This window comes from Oryctolagus cuniculus, chromosome 13 (assembly GCF_964237555.1).
Source record: "Oryctolagus cuniculus chromosome 13, mOryCun1.1, whole genome shotgun sequence".
Classification (NCBI taxonomy): Eukaryota; Metazoa; Chordata; class Mammalia; order Lagomorpha; family Leporidae; genus Oryctolagus; species Oryctolagus cuniculus.
This window is the reverse complement of record NC_091444.1, coordinates 88,370,407-88,397,708: the sequence shown is the minus strand read 5'-3', so window position 1 is coordinate 88,397,708 and position 27,302 is coordinate 88,370,407. Positions and strand designations below refer to the sequence as shown.

General features: G+C 46.3%; 1 protein-coding gene and 2 pseudogenes across 1 annotated transcript; 2 read left to right on the top strand and 1 right to left on the bottom strand.

Annotated features, from left to right (window-relative positions):
* Positions 1–461: 461 nt before the first annotated feature.
* Positions 462–25,729, bottom strand: LOC103345270 (protein prune homolog 2). Its single transcript, XM_070054992.1, is given in 8 exon segments — positions 462–2,646; positions 8,070–8,187; positions 9,533–9,798; positions 15,049–21,934; positions 22,332–22,517; positions 24,401–24,493; positions 24,496–24,599; positions 25,674–25,729. Coding segments are annotated over 5 exon segments (936 nt in total). The 3' UTR covers positions 462–2,646; positions 8,070–8,187; positions 9,533–9,798; positions 15,049–21,437.
* On the top strand, positions 9,537–15,414 carry LOC127487997 (N-alpha-acetyltransferase 30-like; annotated as a pseudogene).
* LOC127486670 (N-alpha-acetyltransferase 30 pseudogene) lies at positions 12,567–12,968 on the top strand (annotated as a pseudogene).
* Positions 25,730–27,302: the final 1,573 nt, after the last annotated feature.

The window sequence follows — 27,302 nt, the reverse complement described above, 5'->3', positions numbered from 1 at the left end:
TGTTGGCTGTGGGTTTTTCATAGATTGCTTTGATTGTATTGAGGAATGTTCCTTCCAAACCCAGTTTGCTTAGAGTTTTCATCATGAAAGGGTGTTGTATTTTATCAAATGCTTTCTCGGCATTTATTGAGATAATCATATGGTTTTTCTTCTGCAGTCTGTTAATGTGGTGTATCACAGTGATTGTCTTGCACACATTAAACCATCCCTGCATACCAGGGATAAATCCCACTTGGTCTGGGTGGATGATCTTTCTGATGTGTTGTTGCATTCTATTGGCCAGAATTTTATTGAGGATTTTTGCATCTATGTTCATCAGGGATATTGGTCTGTAATTCTCTTTCAGTGCTGCATCTTTTTCCGGCTTAGGAATTAAGGTGATGCTGGCTTCATAGAAAGAATTTGGGAGGATTCCCTCTTCTTCGATTGTTCTGAATAGTTTGAGAAGAATTGGAGTTAGTTCTTCTTTAAATGTCTGGTAGAATTCAGCAGTGAATCCATCTGGTCCTGGGCTTTTCTTTGTTGGGAGGGCCTTTATTACTGTTTCAATTTCTGTCTCAGTTATGGGTCTGTTTAGGTTTTTGATGCCTTCCTGGTTCAATTTAGGTAGGTTGCATGTGTCCAGGAATCTATCCATTTCTGATAGGTTTCCCTGTTTGCTGGTATACAAGTCCTTGTAGTAATTTCTGATGATTCTTTTTATTTCTGTGGTGTCTGTTGTTACATTTCCTTTTTCATCTCTGATTTTATTGATTTGGGTCTTTTCTCTTCTTTTTTTAGTTAGTTGGGCCAATGGGGTGTCAATTTTGTTTATTTTTTCAAAAAACCAGCTCCTCGTTTGGCTGATTTTTTGTAATGTTTTTCTTGATTCAATCCTGTTGATTTCTTCTCTGATTTTAATTATTTCTCTTCTCCTACTAGATTTGGGTCTGGTTTGCTGTAGGTTTTCTAGATCCTTGAGGTGAATTGAAAGCTCATCTATTTCGTGCCTTTCCAATTTCTTGATGTAGGCACCTATTGATATAAACTTTCCTCTTAACGCTGCTTTTGCTGCGTCCCATAAGTTTTGGTATGTTGTGCTGTTATCCTCATTTACTTCCAGAAAGTTTTATATAATTTTTCAAAAAAAACCAGGAATTCAGGCACAACCCATGTAATATTTACAATAAATTAGTAAAGGAAATGTTGATGCTGGCTTAGGTACTGAGAGTTTGTTGGGTTTTATGAGCTAAAAAGGGTGTGTATCATCAAGAACTATGCATATGGATGCTGTTAGGCTCAAAGAAAAGAGCTTATCCAAAATTTTGCCATTTGAAAAATTATTGTCTTTGACTTTAGGCCCACAATCTAGATATAGATGACAAAAAGAATTCCTAAAGTGTAGAGAACATTTTTGCTTCAGTAACTTAAAATGAAATGTGTCAGGTAAAGAGGACACTAGGGTCCTACAAAAGTAGAGTTAGAAGACACCATTTTTCACAGAGGTGTGTTACTTTGAAGCACTAGGCATTGCAGTGAGATTTCCTCACCCTCACACAATCAGCTTTAAAATATGTTCTCTAATATTATTGTGCCTTTTATTTCAATGTGTGTGTGTGTGTGTGTGTTTGGGATGAGAAATGGTAATAAGGACTGATCAGTCTAGTGATGGTTCTCTAGGATATCCAGAGTTGATATTAAAGTCAATGGGATGAGTGAGGTCAAAATCAAAGAGGTGGAGATCAGTTAGTGAACAGATGCTTTACATGAATCAGAGCAATTCCACTTCTAGTTAGAAATCTAGCAATAATCTGGGTTAGGTACAGAGAAGTCATGGATAAGGATATGCATAACAGTGTTTTTATGATATCAAAAAACCATGGAAATAGCCCAAAATGTCACCATTGTTAGAGTGAACAAACTAATAAGCACATATTCACATAGTAAAGACTGCACAGTGAAAGTGGATCAACAAGACGTATGTCTACTCTGATGAATCCTAAAAAGTATATTATGGAAGCAAGTTGGATTTGGCACCATGTGATTTTTTTCATAAACAAAATGCAAAATCAGAAAATATTAAACAATATCACTTAAAGAATGTTTATAGTTGGGTGGAGGAAACCTGACAGGCTGCCTCCCTGTGCAGGAGAGAACAACCCACTTAAAGAATGATTATCATAAAATCAAAGAGAGTGACTTCCACTGGGGAAGAATTGTAACAGAGAGGTAGGAAAAGGTTTCAAAAGTATAGTAACATTTAAATTTGTAATTTGGTTAGTGGATTCATCAATGCTTGCAATGCACATATTGTAAATTATATACAAAATATAGAACACTAGTATTGGCTCTCTTTTATTGTGTGTTGTCTCCTGGAATTTTCAGAGTATCAGGGACTACTATTACTTCATTTTATATAAGGGTAAATTTTGGTATGGTTATCTGGTCAAAGTCATATGGGGTAAATTATCCATGAATTCTCCATGAACACACAGGATGGCTGCTTTTGATTTATTCCATAACATTCAATGGACCTGGTAGAATTATCTTTCACTGTTTCCTTAAGATACACCAAGGCAAGGTGGTAAATTATATGGAATACTTGAGGGCAGAATTTGAAGGTTTTCTGTGTTGAGTTGTTCCACATGTATCAAATATGCAGACTCACTATTGTGAACAAAAATATTTGCCACATAATTAATACATTTTCAAAAATTTCTCTACCAGGAGATGATTTCAACATCTTCTTTCCACTTTTCTATTTCCAATTTAGTTTTCTACTTCTCAGAGTACTCTTTACTTGGCTCTATTCATCCTTAAATATTATTTAATAACCTTTCACAATATTGTGCATAGTAACAAATATTAGTTTTAAAGATAACTTTTTTTGTATCCAAGGTAGAGTGGCAACATCTTGCTTAGCAGAGGACAACAAGCAAGTAATAAACAATTAAATTATAAAGATAGAAACTTTAGGTATAATTTATTTTTACATGATGAAACTAAGGCCCAGAGAAGTGGTACCATTGACATGAAATATGCAAATGATATGGTCAAGGCCTAATTTCTAACTCTGTATGACATAGAAATGTTTTGAACAACTTTAAAAAGTAGATTTTATTTTTGACTTGATAATGAATAAGGATACCCCTTAGTTTCTCTTTACTCACACCTTTTCAAATTCCTTTCCTGTTACATTGTGTGGGACCTTCACTTCAGAAACAATTTAAGCCACCAAAGGATATATGTGTTTGATATCTCATCTACAAAATCAGTCACAAAGATAACTTTGAATGATTGTCATCCCGTATATTCACATTAAGAATTTTTTGTTTGTTCTACTTAATAATATTGGTTGAATTCTGTAATTAATACACAGTTATTCTTAAGTGTTGAAATTTAACTGAAAAGTGATCCATGTTAAATATAAGAGTGGGAATAAGAGAGGGAAGAGATGTACAATTTGGGACATGCTCAAGCTGACTTGCCCCAAATGGTAGACTTAGAAACATACTAGGGGACTCCAATTCAATCCCATCAAGGTGGCATGTACCAATGCCATCTCACTAGTCCAAGTGATCAATTTCTGTTCACAATTGATCGTAATGAAAGGACTAAGAGTCAAAGGGATCACATAAAAAGACTAGTGTCTGAAAATACTAACCGATAGAATAAAAAAGGGAGAGAACGATCCAACATGGGAAGCAGGATACACAGCAGACTCATAGAATGGTAGATGTCCTAAACAGCACTCTGGCCTCAGAATCAGCCCTTAAGGCATTTGGATCTGGCTGAAGAGCCCATGAGAGTATTTTAGGCATGGAAAGCCAAGACACTCTGGCAAAAAAATGACCTAAATGAAAGATCTCTGCGAGTGAGATCCCAGTGGAAAGAACGGGTCATCAAAGAAGGCAGTACCTTTCTCTGAAGGGAGGAGAGAACTGCCACTTTGACTATGACCTTGTCTAAATATGATCACAGTTGGTAAACTCAAAAGGCCTCCATAGCCTTGGCAACTCATGACTAGAGCCTAGGGAGATTACTGATGCCATAAACAAGAGTGTCAATTTGTTAAGTCAACAACAGGAGTCACTGTGTACTTACTCCTCATGTAGGATCTCTGTCCTTAATGTGCTGTACATTGTGATTTAATGTTATAACTAGTAGTCAAATAGTATTTTTCACTGTTTCTATGTGGGTGCAAACTGTTGAAATATTTTCTTAATATTTACTAAACTGATCTTCTGTATATAAAGATAATTGAAAATGAATCTTGATGTGAATGGAAGGGGAGAGGGAGAGGGAAAGGGAAGGGTTGTGGGTGGGAGGGACATTATGGGGGGGAAGCCATTGTAATCCATAAGCTGTAATTTGGAAATTTATATTCATTAAATAAAAGTTTAAAAAAAGAAAATTAGGCAAGAAAAATGTTAGAAAAGAGTATACATATGTTTTGTGGATTAAGCAGGAAATTATTTGAAAGAAAATATTATGTTTAATTTGTAAGGATCAATTAATACATCCATGAAATAGCAAATTTGCACTGACAGTCTTGGTGAAAATTTGGAAAGCTGGAATCTCAGAGCTACTTGCTATATCACACTTTTCTTGAGAATAAAACATTGGAGTGGTGCACTAGACTGTCTATTCCTCTGTCTGTGGCACTAGCATCCCATATGGGTGCTAGTTCTAGTCCTGGTTACTCCTCTTCCAGTTCAGTCTCTTCTGTGGCCTGGGAAAGCAGTGGAGGATGGCCCAGGTGCTTGGGCCCCTGTACCTGCATGGGAGACCAGGAGGAAGCATCTGGTTCCTGGCTTTGGATCAGTGCAGCTCTGTCCATTACAGCCATTTGGGGACTGAACCAATGGAAGGAAGACCTTTCTCTCTGTCTCTCTCTCACTGTTTATAATTCTGTCCAATAAAATAAAAATCTAAAAAAAATGGAAAGGAAATACTAAAGAAATAAATGAATGTCTCAATTTTTCAAAAGTATAAATGCACTGCACTTTCTTTTTTAAAAAATTTTTTTTGACAGGCAGAGTGGACAGTGAGAGAGAGAGACAGAGAGGTCTTCCTTTGCCATTGGTTCACCCCCCAATGGCCGCCGTTGTGCTGCTGGTGCACCGCGCTGATCCAAAAACAGGAGCCAGGTGCTTCTCCTGGTCTCCCATGCAGGTTCAGGGCCCAAGCACTTGGGCCATCCTCCACTACACTCCCTGGCCAGAGCAGAGAGCTGGCCTGGAAGAGGGGCAACCGGGACAGAATCTGGTGCCCAACCGGGACTAAAACCCAGTGTGCTGGCGCCACAAGTGGAGGATTAGCCTATTGAGCTGCGGTGCCGGCCCACTGCACTTTCATTACAATGAAATACATAAAGCAGCTACCTTATGAAAAGAAAAGGTTTAACTCAATTTTGGATACCCAATGTCCAAATGACATAACACAGACCCCTCTGGTAAGAGTCTGATGCTAATAGCTAAGCCTATATGGAAGAAAGATCACAGGGTGAGGAGGAAAAAGAATTGGAACAGATCAGGCTTTTACAACAAGCTTCTCATGAAGACTGAAAAGGTCACATGGAAACAACCTTCCAAGTGTATCCATCCACAGGACCCCACTTCATAAAGTACCTAAGTTCCCTGGTAACACTGCTTTTGATGTATCTCTTTAAGTTTTATATTGCATATTCATTTTTTCTATGAATATTTTGATTCCTCCTTTTTTTTTTTTTTTGACAGGCAGAGTGGACAGTGAGAGAGAGAGACAGAGAGAAAGGTCTTCCTTTGCCGTTGGTTCACCCTCCAATGGCTGCCGCGGCGTGCTGTGGCCAGCGCACCACGCTGATCCGATGGCAGGAGCCAGGTACTCATCCTGGTCTCCCATGGGGTGCAGGGCCCAAGCACTTGGGCCATCCTCCACTGCACTCCCTGGCCACAGCAGAGAGCTGTCCTGGAAGAGGGGCAACCAGGACAGAATCTGGCGCCCCGACCGGGACTAGAACCCAGTGTGCCAGTGCCGCAAGGTGGAGGATTAGCCTAGTGAGCAGCGGCGCTGGCCCTTGATTCCTCCTTTTGATTTATATTATGACCCACTCTTCATTCAGGAGCATGTTGTTCAGTCTCCATATATTTGAATATTTTTAAGAGATTCTTAAGTTGTTAATTTCCTGTCTTGCTCCATTGTGGTTAGATAACATACATGGTATGATTTCAATTTTTTTTTAATTTGATGAAACTTGCTTTATGGCCTAGCATATGGTCTATCTAGAGAAAGTTACATGTGCTGATGAAAAGAATGCATATTATTCAACTCTAGGATGAAATGTTCTGTATAGATATCAGATACATTTGGTCCATAGTGTAGTAAGCTCTGTTTGTTGATTTTTTTGTCTAGTTGATCTATCCATTGATGAAAGTGGGGTGTCAAAGCCCCCCATTAATTTTGTACCTTAAGCAAATTGAGTATAGAAGGAACATTCCTCAACACCATCAGATGACAAGCCCGCAGTCAGCATCATATTGAATGGGCAAAAGTTGGATACCATCAAATTAATGGAGGACAATATCTGGGGAAATGCTACAAGACATTGGCATAAGCAAAGACTTCTTAGGAACCACTCCAGAAGCAAAGGCAATCAAAATAAAAAATAGACAATTGGGATTATATTAAGAAGTTTCTGGGGGCGAGGATTGTGTATGATTTATTTTGAAAGTCATAGTTACAGAGAGTGCGGGGGAGACAAACAGGGAGATTTTTCCATTCCCTGGTTAACTCCCTAAATGGCCACCATGGCCAGCACTAGACCAGGATGAAACCAGGACCCAGGAGCTTCATCCAGGTCTCCCATATAGGTGTCTTGGACCCAAACACTTGGGACATTTTCTACTGCTTTTCTCAGGACAGTAGCTGAAAGCTGGATGGGAAGTGTAGTAGATGGGGCATGAATCATTCTCATATGGGACGTTGGTGTCACAGGCAGCAGCAGCTTTACCCACTATGCCACAACATCAGCCTCACAAAAATATTTTTAAGTTTTTAACATCATAAGAATTTTTATTTGAAAATAACATATTCTAATGCAAGCCACATTATGTGCATATATTCAATAGTCTTGACCTTACAACTTCAAGCAGGATGAAATCTACCTAAGTTAAGAAAGCATACCATGGAATTACCATCACCTATATTTGAGGTTTAAAGTTATTTTACAGCCAGATGCAATTTCACAAATTGCATAAGTCTGATGAGATTATTATATATAGTAATCAAACATAAACTGTTACAGAACAATTGATATAAAGTTGTAGACAGATACATATGAAGGTAATAATTCTCCCATCTGTAATATTACAAAAGTTATCAGTAATTAACTTACATTATAAAAAGAAAAAAAATTATGCTCACAAAACAGAACCTTTACATGTAAAAATCTATGATTGAAAACAGTAATTTGAGAACTACTGTTCAATAAAAATTTGATTATCATTGACTCAACCTTGTTATTTAAATGCACATTTAAAATAACTTTCTGAAGGTAAATGTTTATTCTATGCTAGGTACAAAATAAAATCTTACAATACACTTCTGTCTCACAAGTTTACAGACAAATCAGTCAGACTGACCACACATCAGCCTGGTAAGTGTTGTCAAAACTATCTTCCCAGGGAACTACTGAGACAGAAGAGAAAACAAAGAGATCTCACCACAGAATATTGTATGAGGAATCCCTGGTTATAAACCAATTCAAAGAAGTCACCAAACATTTTTCAACTGAGTTCATCTGTATACACAGGGACAATGATATATAGTTCATCATTTACTGTTCTTGGGAGAAGAATTCATGTCCATTCACACTCACTCTGCACAAGGCACTGTTAAGGGCTCAGAGAGACAAAGCACATCCCACAGGGCTCCAATGTGGTTAGGGGGTGAAAAGGCTGAGGATCGCTGGACAAATCATCACTTCCAGTGAGTTCACTATCCCTATCCCTTTAATTTCCTGGCAAGTTCAAAGATTTAAAAAGTGTCTAAACCAAGTCTTATGTTTTGTCATGTATGTTCAGAATGGGATCATTATGCATCAGAATTACCTGTAATGCTTGGAAGTGCCCAAGCCAGGCCTCACTCAAAGTTTAGTGCTTCAGAATCCTCTAGGAGCCTGGCAGTTCTGAGGCATCTTCCTAGTCAAGAGCTCTTTCATTTTAAAGGCTGCTAACAGAAATGCACATGCTTATTAATAGGAGTACACATATGTCCATTCAACTTGTATTTCTTACCATAAAACTCATCATGTGTCACAGACCCATTTAAAGTTCTCATTAAAAAGACTTCCAGTCAAAACAGGAGAGCAACAGCAAATGGTCCACAGCATTGCTGACCTCAGCTGGCAGAGGCCTTTAGGTTCTGATACTGAACATAATCTGTATGTGTGCATCCTTTTCAGGGGAACAAAAGCGGGGCAAGCCAATCAAGGTTATGAATCCCTAACAATATTTTCAATATTAAACTAACCTCTAAAGTAAAGTCCACTGAATACGGTTACAAATATGGTAAACTGACACAGCTGGTTCTCTGAATGGATGATTGTCCAAGGTTAGCTCATGGCCATGTTTTCATTTATTGCACCTATAACATGTGACAGATTTCACATCTGGGCCAGTTGCAGAACCTCAGTAAAATGAAAGTAATAGTGTTTCATTGCTGCAGCTACTATTACATAAAAAAGTCAGAAAACTAAGCATCACACATTATTATTATAAAAGCTAGCACAAGTATAATGTCTCAAAAAATCCCCATTCATATATAATTTTAACACTACACCTGGAAGAAATATTTAATATTAAAAGCAATTTTTTCAGAGTACACAACCACAAAGGAGAGTATAAGGATTTGTCATACAGATATTGTGTTACCTTAGGCACCTCACATATAAAATATGGAAAACAGTGCTACCAGAGGAAAATTTGACTGTTGCATTTGTTGACCCTGTCTAGTTTGAGCGTTTGTAGTTCACCCTAAACTCCCACATGAACCAACGCATGCGCTTCAGCCAATCACGTGCTCAGCTGCCCAGCCCCAGGGTCTGGGAAGAGCAACATGGAGGCTTCTCCCAATGTGGAGGCCCTGACTGCACCTGGCACTGGGGCCATGAATCGACCTTTCGCGGACAAAACCAGCTTCCTTCCCCGTGACCCCAGGTGTACTCCGCATCCAACGCAGACCATCCCTTCTCCCGCTCACTGCAAGAGCCCAGACTCCTGCATGCTGCCCATGGCAGACATGCACCCTGTTTGAAGGCCGCATTGGCACCAAATTCGGAGGTAATGTATAAGAGGGTGTAGCTGGCCTGGAGCACAGACAGGGAAGCGGCTGCGAAGGCTGAACCCGGCACCTTCTTTTGCTAATAGGCAGTGGCAGCACTCTCAGTGCATAGAAGCCACTCTCCTCTCTGCCCAAGGCCTGGCCAAGCAGGAGGAGGGACCCTGACCGGCCCCGAGGATCCAGTGCAGAGCCGGAACCCGGCCATCCTCCTTTAGAGGGCCGGGCTGCTCACCTCCATGCCCACGGCCGGGCCAAGCAGGAGGGCACACCCTGACGAGCTCTGCTGGAGGTAATGGCCACATCCCGCCTACCAGTTGCCACCTTTTCCCGCCCCTGTCAGCGCTGACATTTTTTATCTCTATGGAAATGGTTGTGGCTGGGCCAGGTTCCTCTCCGGCTTCTCCACTTTCTCCTCTTGCTTTTTCTGTCCTCGTAGGCTGTTCTGTAGTCCCTCTTCCAGCACTTGCTGGCTCCTTGCCGGGCCAATCACCATGTTGTCTGAGGGGAGCATGAGGATAAAATATTTGTGACTTCTCCTTGGAAGTCTTCAAAGAAAGGTCTCTGTAAGTCAAACCAATGGTAACTTTTCCCTTTCCCCATCACTGGTAGACATTGTTTTAGATAATGTTAGTAAAACAATAAAATCACACTTTTGAAGCGGTTGTAGATGCTCTCAAAAGTGCTTTCACACAAACTCTCAGCTCCACTGTGACACTTACCCACCGGCATTTCTTTTCTAGCTAAATTGTTATTAAGCCCTGTCTTCTTGCTTTTGATTAATGAAGGACTTTTCATTTTCTTTTTGGGAGCAAAGGAAGTAAAGAGTAGTGATGTGGGGAATAAAATATATTAATTTACACATCTCTTTAATCATTATGTAAGGTTCACACTTGAAATACAAGTTTAATAAGATCATACTTTCTGCCAATCCATGTATCATTTGTTCTCAAATAGTAACTCTAAAAATAAATATACCTTTGAATTTCATTCTCCACAAAATTTAATAGAAGTGTATGTATACATGATACACATAAAAGTGTGTAAATGCAGATTATATTTTAATTAAACTTTATTTTTTTCAATTAAATAAAAAAATAAGAAATATAATTAGGGCTATTGGTAGGTTTTAAGCATGGAGATTTTTATGTCAGATTTTTAAAAGATCACATAGATTGTTGAGACTAGACAGCAGAGGGTAAGTGTAAATGGTAATACCAGTTAAGAGATAGTAGAAGTTTTTCCAGGGAGAGCTGATGGTATCTTGAACCAGGGAGGAACAGTGGGGAAACTGAGATCCTCACTGTATTCACAATATATTAAAAAAAAAAACCTCAATCATAAGATTAGTGAGTGATTTTATGTTACAGAGTAGTCATACTTAAATATGACTCCTAGGTTTTTATATTGGGCTGGAAGGTGGTTTTGATTTGCCTGAATAAGGTAAAACATAAAGAGGAGTAAAGTTAGATAAAGTGGTTAGGAATTACTAGTAGAATAGGAAGTTGATAACTTCTGACTTCTTGGCTTATATCCCAGAGAGGAGTGGAGCTGTTCACTTCTCAGAGACATGGCATGGCACAGCATTCACAGCCTTGCCAGTGTTCTTGGTCTTTGTCAGCCTGTTCTTTACTGCTTGATGGCAAATCCACTCCCAGAGTTAGATCCTGATCCTGGAATGGCTTTGTTGATTTGGGCTTCTGTTTCCTCTTCTTCCAAACTCTCAGAACTGCTAATGGTGTCTGACACATAAGTATTGTCTTGTAGTGGCACATCTTCCTCTGCCTTCTGATTCCAGCTGGGCGCTGAGGTTGGTTTCCCATGCATATTCATGTCCAGGAGGTTATAGGCTGAGTCAGGAACCACCTGGCCTCTCTGTTCCTTCACTGGTATCTCTCTCTCACTCACCCAACCACACACACACACACACACACACACACACACCTTCCTCCACTGATACATAACAGTGTAACACACACACACACCCTTCCTTCACTGATAGATGACAATGTAACACACACACACACACATCCTTCACTGATACATAACAGTGTAACATACACACACACCCTTCCTTCACTGATACATAACAGTGTAACATATACACATACCCTTCCTACACTGATAGATGGCAGTGTAACACACACACACACCCTTACTTCACTGACACATGGCAGTGTAACACACACACACCCTTTCTTCACTGATAGATGACAATGTAACACACACACACACCCTTCCTTCACTGATAGATGGCAGTGTAACACACACACACACACACCCTTCCTTCACTGATACATGGCAGTGTAACACACATACACACCTTCCCTGATAGATGGCAGTGTATCAGATCAGCTCTCATCGCCAATCTGAAGCCAGGAGCCAGGAGCTTCTTCCTGGTCTCCCATGCAAGTGCAGGGGCCCAAGAACCTGGGCCATCTTCTACTGCTTTCCCAGGCCATAGCAGAGAGCTAGACTGGAAGAAGGGCAGCCAGGACAAGAACCTGCACCCACATGGGATGCCAGCACTGCAGGCAGAGGATTAACCAAGTGAGCCAAGGCGCTGCCCCGACTAACAGCATTTTCAATTGAAAATGGGTTAATGAGTGAGAGCTTTGGTGGTGAGGGAGGTGGCGGCAGTGGGGACCAGTGCGGGGAGGGCAGAGGTCCTGCCTGGGCCTAGTGGCCCCCTCCCACCTCCAGCACCTCCAGCCCTGGCTGCAGCCCAGCCTTGCTGCCCCTTCCCGACTACACTCACCTGCTGCAGCGAGGATGAGGAAGCCAAAGAGGAGCCTGAAAGCGGTTGCAGGAACCCAGTGGGCTGCCAAGGGGCGTCTGTGCCTCCACTGCCCTCAGCCACTGCCACAGCAGCCGCAGCTCCATGGATTGATCAGCCCCGAACTGAACCCCTCAGGGCGGCCACCACCCTCAACAGCAAGGTCCAGGGTGTGCATGGGCACCCCGGCAGGAGCTCCAAAGTGACTGCAACAAAAGGAGCTCAGTACCCTCGGGCAAGAGGCCCCCTCGCTCCCGCTCCAGGGATGCAAGAACTGCACCCCCCAGCCCAGCAGAAATGGCATCGAGCGATCCCATGGTGGCCCACAATGGACTGGACTGGCCAAGGGTGAGGAGGAGCAGGAGGAGGTGTGGCTGCTATCTTTGTCCCTGACCTCAGGCTGCAGTTTAAGAAGCACCTCAGGCAGGGAGGTTGAGCCAGGGGAGGTTCTGATGATAGGATAGGGTAGTGCCAATAGGAATCTGAGCTCCAGATGCCTGATGTGATGAGACTGAGCACCAAACATCTGTCTGAACCCTACTCCATTTATACTTATAGAGATTTTATCCACAGCTGGCCACAGCTGTGCTTCTTGGCCATCATAGGGGAGGAGTGTGTAGGTGTCATCATTTGCAAGTTGGATATGCACAAAAAGATGTTCTGCAGAGGTTATATAGCCATGTTAGCTGTGGATTCCAAACCCAGGAGTAATGGCATGGGTACTAACTTGCATAAGAAAGCTATTTATGCCATAGTTGAAGGAGACTGTGAGGAGGTTGCTTTGGAAACAGAAATAACAAATAAGTCTGCTTTGAAACTTTATGAAAATCTTGGTTTTGTTCCAGATAAGAGGCTATTCAGATATTATTTAAATGGAGCATTTGTTCTTAAATAAAAGAGATTGTTTTAAACTTCAGGTGTCTTTTGGTATGAAGAAGATGTGTCAGTTGATAGCCAAGATTTGTTTGTTAATTTGCAAAGTCTGCTGACAATGCTATTTACATAGTGATAATTTTATCACAGAACCAGTAAGTGGAACACGGTTTTTGTTCTTAAAAAAAGTCACCATAGGCCGGCGCCATGGTTCAATAGGCTAAACCTCTGCCTGTGGTGCTGGCACCCCGGGTTCTAGTCCCAGTTGGGGCACTGGATTCTGTCCCAGTTGCTCCTCTTCCAGTCCATCTCGCTGCTGTGACCTGGAAGTGCAGTGGAGGATGGCCCAAGTGCTTGGGCCCTGCACCCGCATGGGAAACCAGGAGAAGCACCTGGCTCCTGGCTTCGGATCAGTGCAGTGCGCCAGCTACAGCAGCCATTGGGGGGTGAACCAATGGAAAAGGAAGACCTTTCTGTCTCTCTCTTTCACTGTCCACTCTGCCTGTCAAATAAATAAATAAATAAATAACCACCAAAGATGGTAAAGTCTCTAAATATATTAACATTTCACACAATACCTACCATAATTTTCTGAAGGGGGTGGGAGAACAGCTTCAATTTTAGGTTTTATTATTATTTTTCAATATTAGATTTCCCAGTCTTGAATATTGGTACCTCATTGATCAGTGAATGAGAAAGTGTAGAATGGGGTATGTCTTACGAGTAAAGTTAATTAAGTTGTGTCTGCCAGTGCCTGTGTAGATAAAAATGTGTGTCTTCATCTTAGCTTTTGAATGCATGCTCTTTTTCTTTCAGGCTTTTACAAGTAAACTTTTGTTTTCATTTAAATTCTAAATTTGATAATAAATTATTTCAGGGTTTTATAATTTGGATACTTTTTCCAGGTGAGTGACAGAGTGGTTGACTTTAGACGTCCCTTCTTTCATTGCACTAAGAAGTTGAATCTACTTGGAAAACCTTTGAGGAATGGCCCCAAGGGGATGACAAAATTTGATGGAGGGCCAGTGCCGTGGCTCACTAGGCTAATCCTCCGCCTTGCGGTGCCAGCACACCAGGTTCTAGTCCCAGTTGGGGTGCCAGATTCTGTCCCGGTTGCCCCTCTTCCAGGCCAGCTCTCTGCTGTGGCCAAGGAGTGCAGTGGAGGATGGCCCAAGTGCTTGGGCCCTGCACCCCATGGGAGACCAGGATAAGTACCTGGCTCCTGCCATCAGATCAGTGTGGTGCGCCGGCCGTGGCGGCCATTGGAGGGTGAACCAATGGCAAAGGAAGACCTTTCTCTCTGTCTCTCTCTCTCACTGTCCACTCTGCCTGTCAAAAAATAAAAAAAAAAAGTTGATGGAGTTGGGAATTACTTGGTTTTGGACTAAAAAGTCAAATGATTACCATATTGTTCCACTGGTTTATATTGAATATCAGCATATAACATACATCTTTAATTGGGTATGTAAAAATTGTTAAGTAGCCTAAAATGTTCAGTTTTAGCATGATAACTCAGCACCAAAATTAAGTCTCCAAGTTGAGGCAAACATCAAATATTATTTTTTGATATTAGGCATTCATTTGTCTGATACAAGTTTAAATACAATTCAATTATAATTTGATAGAGGGGGTTCACTTGGCAAGAACTGAGCAAAATTGTTGCAACTTTCTTTTAATGGGGGTGCTGTCTCTTTTTAAGACTGACTGTGCTATCCACTGACACTGGTTTGGCAGTTGGTACTGCTGAACATTTCACTACATGCTACCATGAAGCTGTATATGCTAGTGCTGAAGAGGCTAACGGGTATACTACCATTTTTGATGTGTGGGCTGATCATAATTTCCCTTACACTGGGATGAAACTACTTTAGAGAAGTTCACAGATCAGAAACCAGACAGTAGCTTTTGAATTTGATGCCAGTAAAAAAGAAAAAGTTATTGATAAAAATTGGTTGTAATAATTTCTACTTATTACCCAAATTACCTTCCACACTTGCTTGACAAATCTATGTAAAGAGGTTTGCCGCATTTTAACCTTACCATGCATGGGAGCTAAGAAATAATGTTGCATATTAGAGTAGAAGAGAAAAGCAAAGGCTTACATTCATCTTCCAACAGATATTATTTAAAAGTGATGGTTCAGGGCCTGCCACTGTCACACAGTTGGTAAAACCACTTCCTACAGTGCCAGCATCCAGTATGAGCACTGGTTTGAGTCCTGGCTGCTCCACTTCTGACCCAACTCTCTGATGATGTGCCTAGGAAAACAGTGAAAGATGGCTCAGTTCCTTGAGCCCCTGCATCCATATGGGAAGCCTGGAAGAAGCTCTTGGCTCTGGGCTATGGATCAGCCCAGCTCCAGCCATTTCGGCCATTTGGGAAGTGAACCAGCAGATAGGAGATATTCTCTCCCACTCTGCCTCTGCCTCTCTGTAACTCTGCTTTTCCAATAAATAAATCTTTTTTAAAAAAAGAGATATGTCAGTAAAGGCAATTTACATAAAAATAAGATGATGGAAGTACCTTTATAGAACCACTAAACATAATAACATCACTTAGAATTGCTGTCTCTGGGGCTGCCATCATGGCATAGAGGGTTAAGTCGCTGCCTGTGATACCAGCATCATGTATGGGTGTCAGTTCAAGTTCAAGATGCCCCACTTTTGATCCAACTCTGTGATAATAGCTTGGGAAAAGCAGCAAAAGATGACCCAAGTGTATGGGCCTGTGTCACACTTATGGGATACCCAGAAGAAACTCCAGATGTCTGGCTTCAGCTTAGCTCAGCTCTGGCTATTGTGGCCATCTAGAGAGTGAACCAATGTATCAAAAATCTCTTTCTGTCTCTCCTTCTCTCTGTGTAACTCTGACTTTCACATAAACAAATAAATCATTAAAGAATTTTTGGATGTGAAATGACCTACCTGTAAGGAACAATAGGTTGAATATATTTTCTGTTGTACTCAACATGGTATCAAGAGAAGTTGCTGGAGAGCTGACATTGTGGCACAAAGGATAAAGTCGTTGCCTGTGATGTGGGCATCCCATGTAGGTACTGGTTTATATCCTGGATGCATCACTTCTGATCCATTCCTCACCAATGGCCTGGGAAAAGCAGAAGATGGCCCAAGTGTTTGGGCCCCTACAACCCTTGTGAGAGACCCAGATGAAGCAATCATCTGGGGATTGAATCAGCAGATGGAAGATCTGTCTCTCCCTTTCTCTCTATGACTATTTTAAATAATTAAATAATCTGTCCTTAGGCCTGTAGGTCATACCAGAAATCTTTAAGCCTAAAATGTCTTTAAGATATTTCTAAAAATATCTAGACATGTCAAAAAGGCTACATGTCACTGGCATTTGCTTTTCTTTATCTAATCAGTAGTGGTTTATAGTTAATTCAACTTGAGAATAAATTGATACCTGAACAGTCTCACTCCTGATAATGAGAGACTTTTTTTAAACTTTTATTTAATAAATATAAATTTTGAAAGTACAACTTTTGGATTATAGCAGCTTTGCCCCCCATAACCTCCCTCCCACTCACAAACCATCCCATCTCCTGCTCCCTCTCCCATCCAATTCTTCATCAAGATTCATTTTCAGCCCGCACCATGGCTCAATAGGCTATCCTCCACCTGCAATGCTGGCACCCCAGGTTCTAGTCCTGGTCGGGGAGCCGGAATCTGTCCCAGTCACTCCTCTTCCTGTCCAGCTCTCTGCTATGGTCCAGGAGTGCAGTGGAGGATGGCCCAAGTGCTTGGGCCCTGCACCCGCATGGGAGACCAGGAGAAGCACGTGGCTCCTGGCTTTGGATTGGCACGGTGCGCCTGCCGCAGAGTGCTGGCTGCAGCAGCCAGTGGAGGGTGAAACAATGGAAAAGGAAGACCTTTCTATCTCTCTCACTGTCCACTCTGCCTGTAAAAAAAAAAAAAAAAAAAAAAAGATTCATTTTCAATTATCTTTATATACAGAAGATCAACTTGGTATATACTAAGTAAAGATTTCAACAGACTGCAGCCACACAGACATACAAATATAAAGTACTGTTTGAGTAGTAATTTTACCTTTAATTCGCATAGTACAACACATTAAGGACAGAGGTCCTACATGCGAAGCAAGTATACAAGTTGATCTTCTGTATATAAAGATAATTGAAAATGAATCTTGATGAGGAATTGGATGGGAGAGGAAATAGGAGATGGGATGGTTTGCAAGTGGGAGGGTGGTTATGGGGGAAAAACCCACTATAATCCAAAAGTTGTACTTTCAAAAATTATATTTATTAAATTTTTAAAAAGTGCCGTTTCTCAATTTCTTACAGTCTGTGTTGTCAAATGAGCCTTCTTTGAAAATATTTCTGCTCTCCTCCTGTAAGAGCAATGTTAAAAATATAACATAAGGACCGGTATCATGGTGTAACAGATAAAAACACTGCCTGCAATCCCAGTATCCTATATATGCATTGGTTCATGTCTTGGCTGCTCCACTTCTGATCCAGCTTGCTGCTAATGGCCTACAAAAACTAGTAGAAGGTGGCAAAAGTGTTTGGGCTCCTCCCACCCATGTGGGAGACTCAGATGTAGATCCTGGATCCTAGCTTGTAATTGGTTCAGCCCTGACCTTTGCTACCACCGAAGAGTGAATCAGTAGATGGAAGATACTATCTCTCTCTCACTCTCTCATTCTCTCTCCTCTTTCCTCCTCTAACCCTTCCTCCCTCTCTGTAACTCTGACTTTCAAATAAATAATTAAATCATTTTATATATATATATATATATATATATATATATATATATAAACACTGCAAGACATTGGTATTGACAAAGACTTCAGGATAAGACCCAAGAAGCACAGGCAATAAAAACAAAAGAAGGGACCAATGGGATTACATCAAGCTTAGAAGCTTCTGCACAGCCAAGGAAGCAATCAACATAGTGAATAAATAACAGACAGAATCGAAGAAATTATCGCAAACTATGCATCTAATAAAGGTAAATATACAAAATACATAAGGAGCTCAAGAAAACAACAAAACGAGCAATAAGTTAAATGGCCAAAGGCATGAATAGGCATTTTTAAAGGCTTAAAAACAAATGGCCAACAGAGATAAAAAGTTCTCAGGATCACTAGCCATCAAGGAAATGCAAAGAGAAACAATGAGTTGTCACTTCACCCCAGTCACAATGGCTATCACCCAAAAATAATAAATGCTGCTGAGGATGTGGAGAAAAAGATACACTAACAAACACTGGTGGCAGTGTAAACTGGTACAACCTATAAGGAAGACTTTATGGAGATTCCTCAGAAATCTAAAAATAAATCTATCATATGACCAAGCCATCTCACTCCAGGGAATATACTCAAAGGAAATGAAGCATATAGAAGAGGTATGTGTACCTATCATGTTTATAGCAGCTCAATTTACAATACATAAGATATGGAATCTACCCCAGTGTCCATCAACAGATGACTGGATAAAGAAAATGTTTGTATACAAGAAGGATGGCTACTCATCCATAAAAAGACTGAAATCCTATCTTTTGCCACAAAGTGGATGTCGTTTGACACCATAATGCTCAGTGAAGTAAGCCAGACTCAAAAAGATAAATAGCACATTTTTTTCTGATTTGTGGTAGCTAATATATATAGTACAAAGCTAAAATATATATGTTGGAAATTTATGTCTTGGCATTTTATTATTTACAAGAATTTTCTGTATGCCTTTTGAACATTGTTCTTTCTACTTTTAATTTGTTCATCCCTTTATTCAGTGGAACATTAAGCCTATGATTATAAAGTAAATTAAAAATGTCATTGAAGAAGTTATAAAGTTGAGAGCAGAAAGGATCTAAGAATTATATCTGTGAACTACTTATAATCTTAATAAAGCACTTTAAAAATAAAGTTGAATTAAGTTGTTATAATAATATGTTGGATGAAACAAAATGCTTACACTTCTTATTCTGTACACCTTTTTGAAAACAGTATCAAAAGGAACCATTGGAATTTATTGTTGAGATCTCCAGTGATTACCACAAAATAAAGCAGCTTATCTGGAAATGGATATGGATATATATATATATATATATATACATATATATGAATAACTGTATATATATATGAATATATATAAATAAATGTTAAAGTGCAGCCAGGATATAGGTGATTTCTCTGTTATAAACCTCCTATTGGAGCAGACATTTGGCTTAGTAGTTAAGACACTGGTTAAGAGGTTATACCCCCACATCAGAGTGCCTCAGTTTGAGTCTTCTCTAACTCCTGACTGCAATTTCTTGCTAATGTAGACCATGGGATTAATCCATCATCACTCAAGTAACTGGGTTCTTACCACCTACAGAACAGACCTGGATTCAGTTTCTAGCTCCTGGTTTTAACCTCTCACTTGGCTACTGAAGCCATGTAGGAGGTGAACCAGGAGATGGGAGTTCTCTGTTTCTTTCTTTGTCTCCCGGTTAAACAAATATTTTTAAATTAAAAAGAATGTAACATATTCTACCTAGAAACCTTTTTTAATGCATAAAATTTCACACATTTCATAAGTACAAATTTAGGAACATCGTGGTCTTTCCCACTCTACTCTCCCAACTGCACTCCCACCCTTCTTCCTCCTCCCTCTCCTATTCCCATTCTTATTTTTTACAAAGATCTGTTCAGTTAACTTTATACACATAAGATTAATTCTACAGGAGTTCAAGAAACTCAGCAAGAGCAAAAGAAACAAAACAGCTCAATAAACAATATAAAAAAACTTGTTCAACAGTTAAGATAAGGGCTGTTCAAAATCATAGCCTATCACAGTGTCATTTCACTTCTGTAGATTACCTGTTAGGTGCTCTATTAGTTACCACAGATCAGGGAGATCTTATCAATTGTGAACTGAGCTGTAATGAACATGCAGTTACAGAAAACATTTTCATATGCTGATTTCATTTTCTTTGGGTAAATTCCTAGGAGCGAGATGACTGGGTCATGTGGTAGGTCTTTGTTCAGATTTCTGAAGTATCTCCATACTGTATTCCAAAGTGGCTGTACCAGATTACATTCCCACTAATAGTGGATTAGGGTACCTTTTCCCCACATGCTTGCCAGCATTTGTTTTTTGTTGATTTCTGTATGAGACTCATTCTAACTGGGTTGTGCTGAAAATTTATTGTGGTTTTGATTTGCATTTCCCTGATGGCTTGTGATCCTGAGAATTTTTTCATGTGTCTATTGGCCATTTTAATTTCCTCTTTTAAAAATGCCTGTTTAAGTCATTTGCGCATTTCTTAACTGGATTGTTTTGTTGTAGTCGAGTTTATTGAGCTCTTTATAGATTCTGGATGTTAATCCTTTATAATTTTCCTAGTTTGCAAATAATTTCTCCCATTCTGTCAATGGCCTCTTTACTTTGCTTAGTATTTCCTTTGCAGTGCACAGCTTCTCAACTTGATGTAATCCCATTTGTCAGTTTGGGCTTTGATTGTGTGTGCTTCTAGGGCCTTTTCCAAGAAGTGTTTCCCTATGCCAATGTCTTGCAGAGTTTCTCCAATGTTCCTTAGTAATTTGATAGTCCTCTAGGTTTAGGACATTGATCCATTTTGAAGGATTTTGTGTAGATGTAGGGTAGGGGTCTTATTTCTTACTTCTGCATGTAGAGACCCAGTAGTCCCAAAACATTTGCTGTAGAGACTGACCTTGCTGCAGGGATTGATTTTAGCTCCTTTGTCAAATTTAAGTTGGTTGGAGGCCCATGGATTTGTTTTAGGTGTTTCTATTCTGTTCCATTGGTCTAATGTTTTACCTCTTTTTTTCTTTTTCATTTTTGTCAGTACCAGACTTTTGATTATAACTGCACTGTAGTATGTCTTGAAAACAAAAACTTCCTACAAGCCAAGGGCAGCTGAGGGCCTGGGTGAATCAGAGCGGGGAGCACCCCAGGCAGTGCGCCCACACCCACGTCCTCACCAGCCGAGGCCCAGCATCCTGCGCCAGGTGTGGCGCCATTCAGAAAAGTATCATGTAGTCCTCGGCCACCAGGAGCTCCAGGCTGCTGTTGACTTAGCTGCGTGGGGCAGTGGGTCAGGTTCAGGGTGGCCGCGCCCAGCCCGGGCCTCCCCCATGGGCCTCAGGGATCTGGGTCCCCCCTCAGGCAAGGCGTGGGGCTTGAAGGAGAGGGCCGCGGGCTCTGGGGAGGTGCGGGGGTCTTTGGGAAGGGTCGGGGGGCTTTGGTGGAGGGGGCCCATGGACTCTGTGGAGGGGGCCTCAGGCTCTGGGGAGGGTCAGGGGGCTCTGGGAAGGGTCCAGGGATCTGGGGCAGGGGTCGTGTTCCAGGCCCTCGGGCCCCCTCTGGGCGGGCCTTGGGGGTGAACATGACAACCCAGCTCAGCACACCAGGTACCTGGGGGTCCCCGCCCCGCTGGCCGCCTGTGCTGGGTGGAACTCTGGGGGTCCAGGAGTGAGAGTGGCAGTGATGGACAACTGTCACTCATCCTCCCCATGAAACTGTGACCTGGGGCCGGGGACTGAGCCTGTCCGGGAGGCTGCGGGTGTGGATGTGGTGGGCGCCCGGCCTGTGGCTGCGGCGTGGGAGGCGGTGACGGGTGTGACCGGCGTGTGGTGGTGGTTGTGGTGGTGGTGGTGACAGATGTGTGATGGGGATCAGGGTGGTAGTGTTGGTGCTCACGGTAGTGTTGGTGGTGATGATGAAGGTGATGGTAGTGTTGGTGATGGACATGTGTGGTGGAGGCAGCGGCTGCAGAGACAGGGGTCCAGGGGAAGACCCAGGCTTGGTGAGTGGGGCCAGCAGGGCAGAGAGCCTGGGTGAGCAGCCACGCCCCACGCCTGCCCTGCCCCGCCCACCCCGCCCCGCCGCCTGCTCACAGGACAGGTTCTCCATGACACAGTGGTAGTCAGCGCAGCTGCTGTTGGGGAGGAAGCAGGAGGTGAAGATGATGATGGCGTTGAGGCCCTCGCCGTGGTTGCCTGGTGAGAGGCGGCCGAGGGCCATGCAGGCTCCACCCACTGCCGTGGTGGGGCACGGAGGGGCTGCCGGGCCCAGCAGGGGGGCCAACCTCCAACCTCCGGGGTGACCACGGGTACAGGGGGTGGTCCGACCTCCGGGGTGACCATGGGTACGGGGGGGAGTCCGACCTCTGGGGTGATCACGGGTACAGGGGTCCGACCTCAGGGGTGACCACAGGTACAGGGGTCTGACCTCCGGGGTGACCACGGGTACAGGGGTCCAACCTCTGGGGTGACCACAGGTACGGGGGGGGTCAACCTCCGGGGTGAACACAGGTATGGGGGGTCCGACCTCCGAGGTGACTACGGGTACAGCGGTCAACCTCCGTGGGTGAGCACGGGTACCCGGGGGCCTCACCTCCGTGCGTGACCACCTTCATGTGCAGCTGGATCATGTGCAGGTCGATGCGGTGCTCCTGCTCCCCGATGATGACCGTGAGCCACAGGCGCCCGTTGGCCGCACCGCTGTCCTCTGCCACGCCGTCCCCAAACAGGTCCGCACTGTCCCCAGGCATGTTCTTGGCGGGGGCCACCGGGGTGTCATCTGGAAGCAGCACCCCTGGGCTGGATGCGCTGGCCTCTCGCGGCTGCCTTCCTTCTCCCGACCTGGCCGCCTGTGCCCTGACAGGACCTGGCTCAAGTGCCAACTCCTCCAGAAAGCCTTCTGTGATTGTGCCTCCCGGACATTTGACTCCTAACACTTCCTGGGTCTCTTGCCCCTTAACTGACGCGAGCAGCCAGAGGGTCTGGGGGTTCACGGTGTGCTACTCTGAATCCCCCACCCCTCGGCAGAGCCACCTTGCTGACAGCAGTGGGGGAACTGGGGTCCACAGCTGTGCCATGGGAGTCAGACCCAGCTCCCTTCCGGTCACTCCCCAGACCAGCTATGCTAGGGCGGGAGCGCCATCCGGGCCCCCAGGCCTGCTGTGCTGGGGCACGAGCGCCATCCAGGTTCCCTGTGCCTACTGTGTTGGGGTGGGAGCGCCATCCGGGTCCCCTGGATCTGCCGTGCTGGGGCACGCAAGCGCCATCAGGGTCTTCTGGTGCTGGCCAGGAGCACCCGGGCCACCCATGCAGGCTGAGTCCAGAGAAGAGCTGGGGAGGGACCCAGGATCTGATGGGGGAAGCGGGAGTCCTCCTGGCCTGCCCTGCCCTGGAGTCCCGCACACAGCGCTCCCGCCTCGGGCTCTCAGGCTCTCGGGCTCTTTGGCTCAGCTCAGCTGCTGAGCGCTGGGCACCGTCCTCGCTCTGCTGGGGGCCGCGTCCAGTGGGGACCTCGGGACCCGTGTTTGGTGAGGGGATTGAGACAGGGGCATCCTGGGTCAGACTGGATTCGGATCCAGCTCCCTGCCCATGCGCTCCCTGGGGGCAGCGGTGAGGGCTCAAGTGCCGGGGGCCCTGCACCCGCGTGGGAGACCCAGATGGAGCTCCTGCTCCTGCTCCTGGCTCCAGCCTGGCCCAGCGCCGACCGTTGTGGCCATGTGGGGAGTGACCCAGTGGATGGGAGCGTGCTTGCTCGCTCTCTCTCTCTGACTTTGCGTTTCAAATAAATCAGAAAATCAAATGAAAACCTAGGAAGAGTGCGATTGCCAGAGCGGATCTGTTTACTGCTCTCCGAAATCCTGGAGTGAAGTCCCTCCTGCTTCCTCCCTGGGCCCCGCCCTCACCTGCCCGCTCCTCCCTGGGCCCCCACCCACCACTCCTCCCTGGGCCCTCACCTGCCCGCTCCTCCCTGGGCCCCCACCCACCGCTCCTCCCTGGGCCCCCACCCGCCCTCACCTGCCAGCTCCTCCCTGGGCCCCACCCCCACCTGCCCGCTCCTCGCTGGCCGTGACCGTGAGATTGTCCTACACGCGTGGACATCAGACCTGGCCGATCCTGCTCCGCGTCTCCCGCCAGAGCCCTCACTGTGGCCACTGGGGTTGTGAGACCTGCGCCTGCCTCCTTCTCCCCTAGCTCCTGCCCGGCCACTCCACCCCTCACCACCCCCCAGGCCTGTGCCGGGCATCCTTTCCAAGGACCCCACTCGGTTACCCTGGCCGGAGCTTCCACCCCCCGGGCAGTGTGGACAAGGGGCCGGGTCGTCCTGGGCTCCCTAGGATTGGAGCAGCATCCCTGCCCCCTGCTCCGTGCCAGCCACACCCACACTCCGCCCTGCCCTCGGTGTCATGGCTGCCCACGCCTGTGGGCGGAGCCGTGTCACCTCCCACCACGTCCCCGCTGTGTCCCCCCGCGTCCCCAGCGCCCAGAGCAAGCGCTCGAAAAGCCGGGCAGGCCGCGGGCCATGGTCCCCTTCGAGGATCTTGGGGAAGACCCGCACGGTGGCGACAGGTGCAGGTGCGCGTGAACCCCGCGCCATTCCGTGGCCCCCGCGGACCCCGCACCCCGTGCCCGTGGCCAAGACTGGGACAGCCCCGTGGCCCTTACCTTCCCACTCCAGCTCATTGTTGTTGCCCAGGAACTCGAGCGAGTCCATCTCGTCGGGGGTCTCAATGTTGTCCACGTTCATGTCCAGGTTGTCGGCGTGTCCAGGAAGTCGTCGGACAGCGAGATGCTGATCTCCGGGGCCACCAGGGTCTTGCATTTCTCTGGTAGGGTCGGTTGAAGTTCAGTGCACCAGGAGGGGCTGGGGAGAGGCCGACAAGACCTGTGGCCCCTCGCGCTCCCCCCACCCCACTGCCCTGCCTGGCAGAGGAGGCGGAGTGGCAGGGCCGGGGCGGGGCAGCCATAGCCATCCCCTGGCACCTGCGGGGCAGCGGGTAGGCACTGGCTGCAGCAGTGAAGGCACCGCGGGTCCTGGCTCTGCGTCCAGCCAGCCCCAGCCAGCCCCCGTGCTTGCACACCCTGGGCCCCTGCACCACCCGTGTGACTCCATGGAGCTCCTGGCTCCCGGCTTCAGCCTGGCCTGGCCCTGGCCATCGCGGGTGTCTGGGGAGTGACCTAGCAGGCGGGGGTCTCTGTCTCTGACTTTGCCTGTCTCCCGTTTAAATAAATACGTAGAAAAATGTAAGAGGTGCGTCCTGGCAGAAAATGGTCAGGTCATCGTTCTGTGCATGTGCTCAGCACTGTGGACTCAGGAGTGGCCTGGTAGGGAGGTTACCGTCCTGCCCAGAGGGCACCTGAGTCCCAGACCTTGCTGGCTGAGACAGGCAGGAGGCAGAGCCCCCCTCTCAGATGGGGCTCAGCGGGAAGCGGGCTGGGCTTGGGGGGCTGTGTGTGTGTCATGCCAGCATCACTCCTCCCCTTGTAGGGGCCAAGGGGGGGCCCAGCAGTGACCCTAACACTGAGGGCTCGTCCTTGCCCGGGAGGCACTGGCCCCTCAGAGTGGCCATATGGCAGTGAGGACAGATTGGAGCCAGAAGGTCACCCCCAAGCCTCACACCAAAGGGACCCGCCCTGAAAAGTAAAACCCAAAGCATCTGCCCCCCCCCCAGGCTTCGGAGTTATGTGTGTGTGTGTGGGGGGGGTGTTGCTTCCCTCTGCATGGAGCTGCCTGCCCAGGAGCAATAACTCCGGTTTCGTGGTCCCTGGCTGGAGAGGAATTCTAGCCCAGGATAATCCAACCCGAGTCTTGCGCCCCTGATTCCGATGGGATTTGGGGGCCTGAACTTGATGCTGAGTGACTGCGGGCAGACGGTGCCTGCGCGCCTGCCCAGGGCAGGGGCTGCCACGGGCCCCCTCTGCGGCAGCAACACCCTACATCATGAGGCTGGGGCGAGTCCTGGAGGGCAGCAGGGAGGGCTCCCCCGTGGGCATCGCCGTGGCCATCTGGGGACTGAACCAGCAGTGGGGGTTCCCTGTCTTGGCTGCTCAAGTCTAATAAAGTCTTGAAAATGTCTTAAAGATTATTTGGGTGCAAAACGGCCTGCAGTCCACACACTTTCCCAGCATGCACTGTCCTCGCCCTGTGGGGGGGGCTGTTGTGGGGGTGCACGTGGGTGTGGAGGCCCAGGGAGAGGCCACCTGCAAGCCCCGCCCCGCGGGTTTGGGCCTTTCTCTCCTGGGCCCTCGGCTGATTAAAGGAGGCCCAGGCATGTTCTAAGTCCACGGATTTAAACATCCTTAAAGTTGTATTCATTCACTTACCTACCTTATCTTTCTGCAAGGCAGAGTGACAGAGGGGTCTTTCACACACTGGTTCACTCCAGTGCCTGTAGCCAGGGCTGGGCCAGGCCGAGGCTGAGAGCTGGGAGCTCCATCCGGGTCTCCCGTGCGGGTGGCAGGGGCACTTGAACTGTCACCGCTGCCTCGCAGGGTGTGGACTGGCAGGGAGCTGGCGACAGCAGTGAGAGCCTGGCACTGGACCCTAGGGCTCCACTGTGGGACAGGGGAGCAGCCTGTGGGTGGGGGCGTGGCCTGGGCCGGGGTCGTGGCCTATGGGTCAGGGGCATGGCCTGTGGGCTGGGGAGCTGCCTTTGGGCTGAGTGCCAGCCCCGTGTCACCTCTTTGACCCTTACAAGCTCACTTCCTGTGATTCGCAGCTGAGGAATGGGCGGAGGCACAGACAGGCTGAGTAACTGGCTCAAGCACTCCCAGCCATGTCCCCGCGGACCCTCCCCCGCAGGCCCCGGAGCTGGGCAGCCCCCTTCCCTTCAGGGCCTCTGGGATCTGCTGGCCCAGTTCCGGCAGAGCCATGCCTGGCGCGCGCAGAAACTTACAGGCCATGTCCGCTGCCCCGCTGCAGAGCGACTCCGTCTCTGTGTCTTCGCGGAGCAGCCTGCACCCTCGGCTGGGGCCGGGCAGTGCCGCCGGAACGTCCAGCTAGAGGAGGGTGGTGTGGCTAGGCGGGGTCTGGCAGAGGGGGTTCAGACAAAACAAGAACAGAGTGCACTTAGCGTTGGGCCCGAGCGCCTCTCTGCTTGGGGCAGAGCACAGCGAGCCCGCGCACAGGCTGGGAGTCGCAAATGCGCCCAACCTTGGGAGCTATGGCCCAAAGCCAGGCTGCTCAGGCCCTTGGGAATCTAAGTGGAATCCTCTGCGCTGGGCCTGCAGCCTTGGTTCTTGGAGTTTTGTGTTCTCTTTAGCTCATGCTCAGTGTGAGAGGCAGAGCTCGAATCCACTGGGTCACCCCCGGGTGCCTGGGAAGGCTGAAGGAGCCGAAGCTCAGAGTTCTGCGTGGGCTCCCCCGCGGGTGGCAGGGAGCCAGGGTGGGCGTCGACTGGGAGCTGAGTCAGGGGATCCAGGGTGGGCGTCAGCTGGGAGCTGAGTCGGAGGGACCCAGGGAGCTGAGCCAGGGGGACCCAAGGTGGCGTCAGCTGGGAGCTGAGTCCGGGGGGACCCAGGGTGGGCGTCGGCCAGGAGCTGAGTCAGGGGGACCCAAGGTGGCGTC